The sequence below is a fragment of the Rhamphochromis longiceps genome, linkage group LG11 (assembly GCF_057381845.1).
Source record: "Rhamphochromis longiceps isolate RC_006_pf linkage group LG11, R_longiceps_female_GT1.1, whole genome shotgun sequence".
In the NCBI taxonomy this organism is placed as follows: domain Eukaryota; kingdom Metazoa; phylum Chordata; class Actinopteri; order Cichliformes; family Cichlidae; genus Rhamphochromis; species Rhamphochromis longiceps.
The window spans coordinates 25180088-25191331 of record NC_140567.1 but is presented as its reverse complement, the minus strand read 5'-3'; the positions used below and the strand labels follow the sequence as shown (position 1 = coordinate 25191331).

General features: G+C 40.4%; 1 protein-coding gene across 2 annotated transcripts; it reads right to left on the bottom strand.

Annotated features, from left to right (window-relative positions):
* Positions 1 to 204: 204 nt before the first annotated feature.
* tnfrsf1a (tumor necrosis factor receptor superfamily, member 1a) lies at positions 205 to 6545 on the bottom strand. Of its 2 annotated transcripts, none has more exons than XM_085423249.1 (10): positions 6037 to 6545; positions 4705 to 4906; positions 4496 to 4610; positions 4262 to 4387; positions 3987 to 4142; positions 3815 to 3893; positions 3047 to 3090; positions 2644 to 2831; positions 2439 to 2553; positions 205 to 2332 (listed from the first exon to the last, which is right to left on the bottom strand). In XM_085423249.1, the coding sequence occupies exons 2-10, from the start codon at positions 4771 to 4773 to the stop codon at positions 2043 to 2045; spliced, it is 1182 nt and encodes a 393-aa protein (XP_085279375.1). In that variant the 5' UTR covers positions 4774 to 4906; positions 6037 to 6545; the 3' UTR covers positions 205 to 2042. The 2 variants fall into 2 exon arrangements, with proteins under 2 accessions (XP_085279375.1, XP_085279374.1); XM_085423248.1 differs by having other exon boundaries at positions 2439 to 2556; positions 6037 to 6468.
* Positions 6546 to 11244: the final 4699 nt, after the last annotated feature.

Genomic DNA, 11244 nt, shown 5'->3' with positions numbered 1-11244 from the left:
AAGGAATGTAGCTAAAGAAATAGAATTTTTATAAAACTATCAGGTTAGGTTAAAGCAAAACGTCCTTCCATTTAAAGCCACAGAAAGATAACATTTCGTGTTAATGATTAAAGCCCCGTTGGAATGCAGACTGGCAGCGTGCCTGCAGTGAAATATGCACAATTACATTTTTCACACATGTAACTCAGACACACAGAGAAAGAGACATGACACATTTATTAAAACTTGAGTTTTACATTTGATTGATGCGCAACATTGATTGACAATCATCATCCAGTCGGTAAATATTTTTGTTTTAAGTATAAAACCATTTGAAAATACACTTTTCAATTCAAATGTTACTGATTGCTATGTGAATCTGCACGGTGAAACAACTGTATTATAAAAGTCGCTCAGCTGAGAGACACTGGGAACAGGTGTGTCCTCTTTTCTATAGCAGTATGAATAATGCTTGCATGATAGGGTTTCATTGAAAGCTTATCATTGAATGTGGCAGCAGTCAGCCCTACTGTAAGTAGGAACCACAAAGTTTCCAATACAATTTCAGTGGTCCTCAACTGCAAGGTGGGCCTCCCTGTGTGGGTGCAGCACCAGAGGAAGAACATGCACAATCAAGGGGTAAAAAGCTTGTCAGTATTACTGTGCTGACCTTCATATGACTGAAATTCAACTAGAATCTCTGTCCCTCTTTTTTTAAGTTCCTTCCTCATCGATGTTAATGAGTGACAGAAACCGTGCACGAGCTCTTGCAAGGGAAAGGAGGTGGGGGTGGGGGTGGGGGGGGGGGTTGATAAATTGATTTTTAAGTTGAAGCATGCCACAGAATGTTTGTGAACCACTGTCCTATTAAAACATTACCTGTTAACTCAACGGTACCGGGATTAAATACACCACTTCCCTCTAGAAAGAAATACGTTTTGCAATAATAAGTTTAACTTGTAACTATTTTTTAATTGCAACTATTTACAATAAAAAAAAATGGGTAGCTTAAGTTAAACACACTAGTAAAGTAGATACATTTGACTCCCCTAAAAGTTAATAAAAACTACATAGAAATGCATACGGTACAAAATGCATCAACCATTTTAAGAGACTTGTCATAGTGATAATAAAGAAATAACACATTGGTTAAGGTGCATTCAGACTGCAAGATTTTAGCAGGAAAAAGCTTTAGCAGGATATTAAGTTTGAGGTATGCCGATCACACAGTGATAACGCCTCCTGAATCCTACGCTACAACGAATGAGTGCAATTTCTCCACCACTCTTCCATCGTACGTGCCAACATTTACCTGGCATGACTCAACTAGACCTTCTTTTGGAATCTCAAACATTTCTTTTTGCATGTTTTACCTCAAAATCTATTTGTCTGCTTTGGCATTTCTACAATTGCACCATCACATTGTCTCACGCTACACTTACATTGCTCATTTTGGGTTTGTTTGTTTTTTAAGTTGTCAGATTTGTTCCTGAGGCTACTTTTGGTCACAAAACTGTCTCAACGCCCAACTTGGGACTTCTCTACTGGTGCAGCGTAGGACTGTCATTCTAGAGCCAGAGGAACAACTAGCCTTTAACACTGGTCATGTTAATGAATGTCTGCGTCTTTGGGAAATATAGTTTGCTTTGGGGAGTATAGCTTGGCTTGGTTTAAAGGTACAAAATAGCTGTAGGATTATATATAATGTGAAGAGAGTAGCATCAGTCTTCTCAGATATTGCTCAGCAATAAAGAAATAATCCTGGTTTTCAAAATGTAAAAAACTACTCATTGTAAAAAGCTCTTTGAAAATGATCTGAATGCAAACGTTTTCTGCGACGCTTTCAGCCATTTGTTCATTTGTTCTTAGTTGTTTCTTCCCGTCATCTCGCTGTGTGATTGTCAAAGAAGGACCCAAAGTCTTCAGTCTCATATGTGTACTGTGAAATAAAGCTGCTGCTTTTGTTGTAGCACCAGGCCAGTTTGGCATCCACGATTGAGTCCTTAAAGCCAGCAATACTTGGGCTCATAAGCATTTTGTTCCTCTTGGCACGTTTTACAGAGTTACTGAATGCCATATTTTGTCTCCAGTTCCTCAGCTGCTTTCCCCAGGTGCATATTTCTTAGTTTTTCTAATAATTCATTGAACAGTGGCCTGTGCAGCATTCCACCTCGTCCTCCTCCACCTGAATGTAAGGCCCACACCCGCAGCATCTGGTAGTGAGCCTCCCGGCAGGATCGGTGATCCATCTCTGCTTGTTCAATCTCTGTATCAGTCACACCAAGACAACGCACCAGCTGCTTCACCTGCACCACAGGTACCAGATCCAGGACGGCATAGATCAGCTCAGAGACTGTTGGGGGGAGAAATGAATAGGGGTATTGAGCAAAAGCGATACAACTGAGCACTTTTTGTTGAAGCTTGCACACTGGACCTCTGATGACGAGCTATACACTCACGATTGATTTCCAGCGGGACACAGTCAGGCAGTTTGGACGTCTCCACTTGGGCCACAGAAGTCTGAGGAACCTCTGTCACAATGGTCTCCAAATGTTCCTCACTCTTCACCAAGACCTGCTATAAAACAAGAGCAGATCCTATTTATTGTCTGCAGATTGTAGACCGAACTGAGAAAAGTAACGACCGGCAGTTAAATCAACGTACCTCACAAGATTCCTGGGAAGTGTCAGATCGCTGGGAGGACCGTAGTAGCCTTTTTTTGGTTTGTCGTTTCGTGATCACGTACGTCATTAAAACCACCGACACCATCAACACTAATATTCCAGCTCCAGCTCCAGCAATTATACTGACAAAAGAGTCCGATTCATTGGGCGTATTTTCTTTTGAAGTAGCTAGAGAGTTACAGAAAAAAAATAGATCCATATTAAAACATAAGAAAAGAAAATGTACAGAAAATGTAAAGTTTTACTGGAGTTGAGAATTGAAAAAACATACATTATGTCTTAGTCAACAAAATTATTAATAATATTATAATATGCTTAAGTACATCTATGATTATTCTATTTGCTCACTCTTTTGTGAGAAAGAGGGCCTGGTTGGTGCTCACCTATTGTGGGTTTTGAACACAAGTGGTTGCACTGAGGAGAGCAACTGTGGAGAAGAGAGAACACTTTTCATAACACGGACGAGGAAGTAGCACATCTTAAAGAGGAAACGATTCACATGACAGCCAAGATGCCTTTTTTACATCATCATATGAATTCAAGCAATTTCATTTTCACACTTTCAGTACTGTTTCAAAGTTACCACTAAGCAAGTAATTAGTGTTGAATTAACACTTAATCAGCTGTCACAATCACTACTAATTGCTACATTTATTTGTTAGAAAGAATGTAGCTCGGGATTGTTGAAAGTACGGGCAGCAAGTTCCCTTGGGCTCTCAGGTTTTTTCCCATGATAAATACCACTGTACCTATCCACATGCTAAATTATTAACTAACACAAAATGTGGGTTGCCATGATTTTTACATTCATAATTCTATTTTTTTAAGTATAAGACATCCACATAAGACATCTGTCTACATCGGCTTGACTCGAGTGTTTCTAAGACTTATAAACATTTACTTCCTCCCTGAGTGGGACAGACAGACCGTGTGTTTAACAAATGAGAACTTGTTCAGTGACTGTTCACATCTCAGGTTTTCATGTGTCATAACTTCTCTGTTGCCAACAAATGGAAAGACTGAGAAATGTGCTGAGAGTTTCAATTCTACAAACACACTTCCCCGTTAACATTTAAACAAACAATCCCAAACAGTGAAATAGGAACAATGCGCACACACACAAAGCTCACATACAACAGTCGTATGCTCACCTCTCGCACAGTTTGCACTTGCCGTTGTCGTTGTAGTAATTGTCCTTACATCTGCACACAGTGTTATTATCTGGTGTACCTGTGAACAGCAAGATTGTTTCTATTTAGACTCACATGAAGAAATGCATTATGGGCCATGACTTAGTGGGTACTGGAATAAGTTAAGGCTTACATTTCTGCATTTCCACTTCATCGGCTTTGCACGTTTTACATCTGCGACAATCAAAGGTTTCGCTGTCAATTCTAATCTTGTAATATCCATATTTACATCGACACTTAGTGTTCTGGTTTCCTAAACATGGCGACACCTGGATTTCATTCTTTAAAGCTGCAGAAAGGAACGCACACACACACAAAAGAAAATCAAGTAAGGCAAACCTGAAGCTGAAGATATACTTCTAAATCTAACATGTTAGACTGAGTCAGGAAAGGATAAAGTTGCTCTACCTTTGCAGGTTCTGCAAGGTAGGCAGTTGGGGGAGTAGTTCATAAATTCTAAGTACTGTCCTCCCGGACACTGTGTGCAGGTTGATCTCTCTTTGGGACCATGACATTTTTCTTGAAGCTTAAAACCTGAAAACAGGAAAATTACGTGTAAAAACAAAAAGTTAGCTTGATGATGTCTCAGATTATTTGCTTGTCACTGTGGATATATATGACATACAGTGGCTCATACAGTACCTGGACTGCATTTGTTGCAACATATTCCATCTTCAGTGTGAAACTCGTCAGGTTTACAGTTCTTATTAACTTCCTGTGACTCTGGTAACGATGCCAAAGTGGTGATGAACATGCACTAAAACAAAGAATTTACAATGAATATCCAAAGAGAAGTTCCCAACAAGGGAATTTCTCATTTCTTCATGCAGTGACCTTTAAGGTGTTCTCACCATCAGGCAAAGTAAGGTGCCAAAAGAGGCTTTTTTACTCCTCTGTCCTCTGTGCCGAAGGGCCTCCATAATCAAAATGACCCAAAGTCCACTAATTTGAGGAAGTGTAGTTGCATAGCATAGCTGCTGCACTCCATCAGCCCCCGATCCTCGCACTGGCCCCTTGGCTGCTGTGTAGGATTGCGGTCTGTTCTCTGGTCAGCTGAATGGTAATTAACAAAAAGGATTTTAGGAATAGGCACAGTACAAAAATCATAAAGCAGGATTTTGGCAGAGAGCAGAATGCATTTTAAAGCTCTAATCGCGTCAGCCGCTACCATGTTTGCTTGTGCACTTTAGAACTACTCATATGCTACAGTATTGTGTCATAACATTAAGACATACTGTGCTTTTATCAGGTGTTATGGTTGCATAAATGCTAAAAATGTGCTATTTAATCCAGTTGGTAGGTGAATGCTAGGCAACCAAATGACATCATAACATCTGATGATAGATAAGAACCCCGAGACCTGCCAAGTTTGGTTGCTCAACTCCTGATAACATAGAAGGAGTTTGCATAGAGATGTGGAGCATTATTAAAAATTATTTTTTATAGACTTGTATTGGACAGAAATTTTAAATAGATTAGATGAAATGGTATGTGTGGTAGAGGTTGAATTATCAGAAGTGGTTTTCCCAGCATGGTGAGAAGATTAAACGAAACTCTCTCCAAGCCGCTGCACAGGTAATAATTTATCTCATTTATCTCACAAATGTAACGCCACAGGTATACGGATATGTAACGCGTGCGGGGGCTGAGGCTGCAAATGTTTTCGCCTGGATTTTTTATTAAAGCTGACTATTAGCAGAGCGGTGCTTTATACAATCCTACACATAATACTGCACATTATGCATCTTCTCCCGTTAACAAGCCCTTAATTCAATGAATTTAAACACCTTAAAGAGGACGAGTTTGGGTGTGACTACTGTGAAGACAGTGTGATCCCTAAAGAAATAATTCACAGAGAGACTGATTTTGTGCTCAGTAAACGAAGGTCGCATATCTGCGCCACTTGTTTGGGCAGCTTCCCTCTTCGCTTCCCTGTCGCGGTCAAAGGCTGAGATTAGAAACTTTTTCGAGTGTTTTTAAGCGCACAAAAACTCGACGTGTCTTATTTTTACGTATTTACAGATTACACTGACGTGTTTGAGAACTTAACCTGCACTTTTCATTTAACTTTTTTCTTGTCACTGGTTTCGATTTAACTACCCACCACACAAACGCCCACCACAGTCTGATATGAATCGCTCCTTCCCACAGACACACTGCTTAGATATTTAACTGTCACTTACCTGGACGACCACCGTCACTCTGAGGAATATTTCTTAACCTCAGCTCCTTGCGTGGAAATCGGCATTTCAGTTACTGAAGTACACATATATATTTTAGAGAAAGCAGCGCGACAGAACTGCTGCTGCCCAGTCTCTGAAGAGGGGAGGCGGTCTCAAACGGGAAATGCTGTGACGCGCACGTTTCACAGGAATTAGTTTCACAGGCAAACTGGCAAAACTGCACCTGAGGTTCAAAAACACAACAAACCTGTAGGAAAGCCGTTAAACCAGCAGACAAGTCAACTTCAGTTCAATAAGGACAATAACAAGAATCATAAAACACTTGGGATGTGGAGCTATCTGTAAATAAAAGCACACTACGATCATTTTCAGCTTTTTAAAAAAATGAATTGGAAATTTCTACATTAAAAAAAGATATTAAATTAAATTTTAGACTATATATACACAGATATCTAAGGGAACAATCCACAACCTAAAACATAGAGTTAAACATCGATAGGCCAGTAGCTTGACCGGATAAAAAGAGTATCTCGGAGAGAGGGTGATTTAGTCTTTCCCAAATACAGGGAGGGGTTCACCTCGGTGCGAAAGACTGCGTGGGCTAGTAGTTCATACTAGCATTGCATTGTAGGTTTTCATATTCAGAAAACCTCTGTATACAAGTGGCAAGGACTGCAAGCCGCTGCACGTCCACGCACCAGTGTGAGTGCTAAAATCTGGCATCCATCCATCAGTCCTCCATCGTAGTGGCAGCGGACTAAGCAGGATATTCCAGACAGTCTTCTCTCCAGCAACGATTTCCACTTCGTCATTGCGGGGGAGGGCATCGTATATATCAAAATATTGAACAACACCCCTTAATCTTTTGGCGCCATTAAGGAATCACAGAAATTATCTATGAAGCCGAGACCAAGTGAAGTTACAGAGTGCTGAGCCACACTGTGCAGAAAAGTCGCCAACGCTCCGCTGACTCAATAACTGCAGAGTTAATGGCGTGGCCAAACAGCTGTAATAATAACGTGTAGGTGTAGGTGGCTCAGTATTTATGTATGTCTCAAACGGGTTCTGGGTCTTTCTGTGCGTCTGCTCACAGCTGGGCAAGCCCGTAAACCTCCCAAAGGACGGACCCAGATAAAAAACATAACCAAAGACGATCCAGAAGCGTTTTGGGGCCTGAGCTGTGATCTAATGAATGAAAAGGTAAAAGATTGCCTCCCAGGGGATAAAGAGGAATTTAAAAGCCAGCACAGTGATGAAAGGGAGGGGACATTACTACATATCATGTATGTAGCTTTCACATTTGTGTCACAAGTACCATCATTGCAGGCAGGTGCTGCCATCTGCTATGGATGTTTAACTGACCTCTCTGCAGGCCATGTTGTTTACATTATTAAGGTGTGCCAGCTGCTTTTTGTAAACGGGGTTGCTTATTAACTACTCTTTAATTAAAGACAACGTTGAAACGTTAAAAAACGTTCTGAGGGACCCAGGGTCCCTGAGCAGTTGTGGACCTTTTTATATTTTGTGTGTGTGTTCACTGTTATTTTTTTCCGTGTGTATTTATAGGGAGGTGTGTGCGTGGTTGTGGCTGTAACCAGGAGGCCGGGCTGCAGGCTGAAGATTGCTGGCCACGCCCGAGGAAGATGCCACACACCGTCAGCGGATCAGCATCGGCGGAGGGAGCTACTTAATAGTGTGCAGCCTCCACCGACGCGGGATGATTCTGTCACGGTTTGCCAGGGCAAGCCGTGGGGATGTGGAGGAAAATAGGACCCAAAACGCTAACGGCGCGTTTATTTACAGTGCGATAAATGATAATACATCCCCGTGCTCTCCCTTTACTCCCGTGTTGTGTCTTCTTCCCAGCTTCTGTCAGGGACCTGGTCTGGGCACGTCTTTCACTTTCTTTCCACACTTGCAGTCTATGACTCTTCTGCTTGAATGTGCCAAAGATCTGAAAATGTCCTATAAAGGGATGAACCTTTAATACCTTTGTATCATTTTACTCCTAAACGAATCACCAATTGAGTGGACGCTGAGTGGTTAAGCCATTACTTTGAAATCATTAGTTATTCTGGAAAGGACCTGATAAAAACGTCTTTGCATACTGTGAAATTGACTACAGAGATTAAGCATAGGCTGTAAGGCAAGTATCACTTAACTATATTTATAGGCACCATAATTTTTAAAAGAGCATCCTGTAGTAGACCAGTCCTTTATTAAAGAGGCCAGCAGAGCGTTACCTCACGCGACTTTGCTATTACAGTATACTAAAGAGCTCATTCAGCAGAGCAAGACAAGTGCTTCCTCAGAAAAACCACATCCTTCCTTTATAGGTAGCAACAAAAAAAGCATCTTCATCTCTTCACTCTTCCTCCTCCCTCTCACCCAGTCTTCCTCTGTGTCACACATAAAGTGTCACTTACACTAACCCGTTTGGCATACATAGGTCTTTGCAAAAATGCACATGCAAATAGACTGTTGATTCCCCCACACAGTCTTCTAGTCCAGCTGTGAGGACTGACTGGCTCATCTCTGACTCAGCATGCAGATTTTGTCAACTAAAAAGTGGCGTTGTTTATCTGTTTACTTCATAACAAAAGAGTCAACATGTTCCTGGCACAAGAACTTTTGAAGTTCTGTTTAGACGTATCAACTCTTACGGTCAAGCATCAATACTGATACTGAAACCTCAAGATAAGCATGACCAGTTTTGCTGTAACCAGTTCATGATCAGCCATGGTCTTGTTGCACAGTCATCTCTCATCCAGTCATCTCTGTATTCTGTTTGAGTGTTGCTACTCAGCTATAGTCACACTTGTCACTTGAGGCTGCCCCTATTTCCTTAAACCTAGTCCCCGTTTCACTGTTGAAAGGAGGTCACGTGCTGTGGCTTGGTTTCTGTGAAAACTGAGGTCAAGTATAGTAATTATCGCTGGCTGGCAGCTATCTACACACTAATGGCATTTTGTCAGTTTTTGCTGATTAATGTTCTCACACCTACGCTACCAGTTACACCAATAATAAAGCAATTAACTAGAAACATATCATTCTTATCATTTACAGCACGGTTTTACCCCCGTCTGGAAAATATACCTTTTGTTTTAATTCAGAAAAAATACACTCAACCTTCAGATAACAAACTGAAGTGTGCATGAAACTAACAGAAGACAGTCTAAGACTTCATACAAGGATATCAATGAGGTCCACACCATGAACAAATGAGCTGCTGGATCCAGATGAATGTCTGGATCCGGATCGTTTTTTTAATATTGTGATTATATTGAGAGTCTATCTTAAACATGATGCCTCACTTTTTTTTTTGTTATCCCACTTCAGAAGTGTGTGTGAAGCTGTGATGTGAAGTGCCCAATTTTGTCCTATATCAAAATGTCAGCCTTTAAAAAAACTCAGCTAGTTTGCCCATTGTGTAAGTTTTTTTTTTTTTGACTTTCTATTAGGTTTGTTTAATGTTTTATATCATTTCTTGTTTTTTTTACTCTTAGTAAATTTAGCCCCATTCTTGGTTCCTAGTTGCCTTGTAATTGTAATTGTAATCCTTCCTGTGTTCCCTTTCTGCTATGTCAAGTCTTGTGCATTAAATTCATTCACGTGTATGTCTTCCCTATTTAATTATCACATTTCCCGTTTTACTTTGAGAGTTAGAATTCCTTGTGCGTTTCCTTTATTTTTGCTTCTTGTACCTTGTTTTCTGTATGATTTAGTTCACCTGTGTCTTATCTCCACTTTCCCTAATTACCCTTCTGTGTATATTGTCTGTGTATGTTTCTGTTCTCCCTCCCAGTGGTCCCGACCTCTGGTGTTTCTGGTGTTTGAAGGCCTTAGTGTGCTTTCAAGTCTTAGGTTTCAGTAGTTATAGTTTTCAGTTTCCTTTGTCCCTCATGATTCACATTTGTACAACCTTGACATCAGTCTGCAGTAAACAGCTCGCTTTTTGTTCGCCTCAGTCTGCCTGTCATCCTGGCTCTAAATCTGACTCCAAAACTTAAAATTGTAGGTTCACCCATGCTCCACTTTTGGTAACATTTTTATATTAATCAGTCCTTACCTTCTGAGTAATCCAACTGACAACACAGTTGGATTACAAGCACGCACACACACAGCCAATAATCGCGCATATTATCCTTTAATTGCTCCAATGTGTATATGAGTTGATAAAGAATAACATAACTGTTTCTTAACTTGCACGTTATTCTACAGAAACATTTTGGTTTTTTGTCAGCCAAATGTTTATATTTGAAATGATAAAAAAAATTTTGTAATGAGCAATTTGGGACCTATGCATGCAATTGGCATTGCAATGTTTTCAATCCTCATAACATTACACGCCTTCTCATTATCACAAAGTAATTTCTTGGAATGACATTTTTCTCATTAACACCTTTCTATAAGAGTAAAAAGATACCTATGAGGTAAACGATGCCTTACATTAAACGACTTCATCATCCTGTGCTAAGAAGAGGCGAGAGAGAGCGAGAGTGGCAGAGGTGAAAGAGAAAACGAGAGAATAAAAAGCATCAGAGTGCTCGCAGCAAAAGCAGATTTTGGAGGAAACGAGAGAGATAGGATGATGGAAAAATGTGGAGGCTGACGGGGGTATGTTGCTGTGCACAGCCAAGGTGGTCTCCAAAAAGACAGGAGAGAGAGAGAGTGGGACAAGGATGTTGACTGTTAATATGTAAGGTTTTCAGGATGAGTCATCTCTGACATTTTATGAATAGTCCCTTGACACACTTCTCGTCCCCTGCTCAGTCTCAGGCTCAGAGGGTCCCAAGTGACATCTTGCTAAAACCTCTCCTCCACAGTAAGTAAAGATTTTCACAGCATGTATTTTCAGCTATAACTTTATCATTTTGAATGTTTTAGTAGAGCCTTGTAACCTGTTTGCATTAGGATGTAAAGCTGGTCTCTCTTAGTGTTGTATTTTGTATGTGTTTTATCATCAGTGTGTTACAGGCTTTTTTAGAATTTAAAATGTGTGTCCTAACATATTTAGGCAGCCTGACTACCGAATTCTTTTTCTCAGAATGGAAGATGTTATGATATTTATCATCTTTAATCTTTAGTGTGTTTCACTGAGTGCCTGCTGGGATTGTTATGTGAATACATTTGACAGAATCATGATAGTAATACTTTTCCTCCTGTCTCTGCTTACTCCCCTCCTTTTCCTCCTCCTCCTCTTCTTTT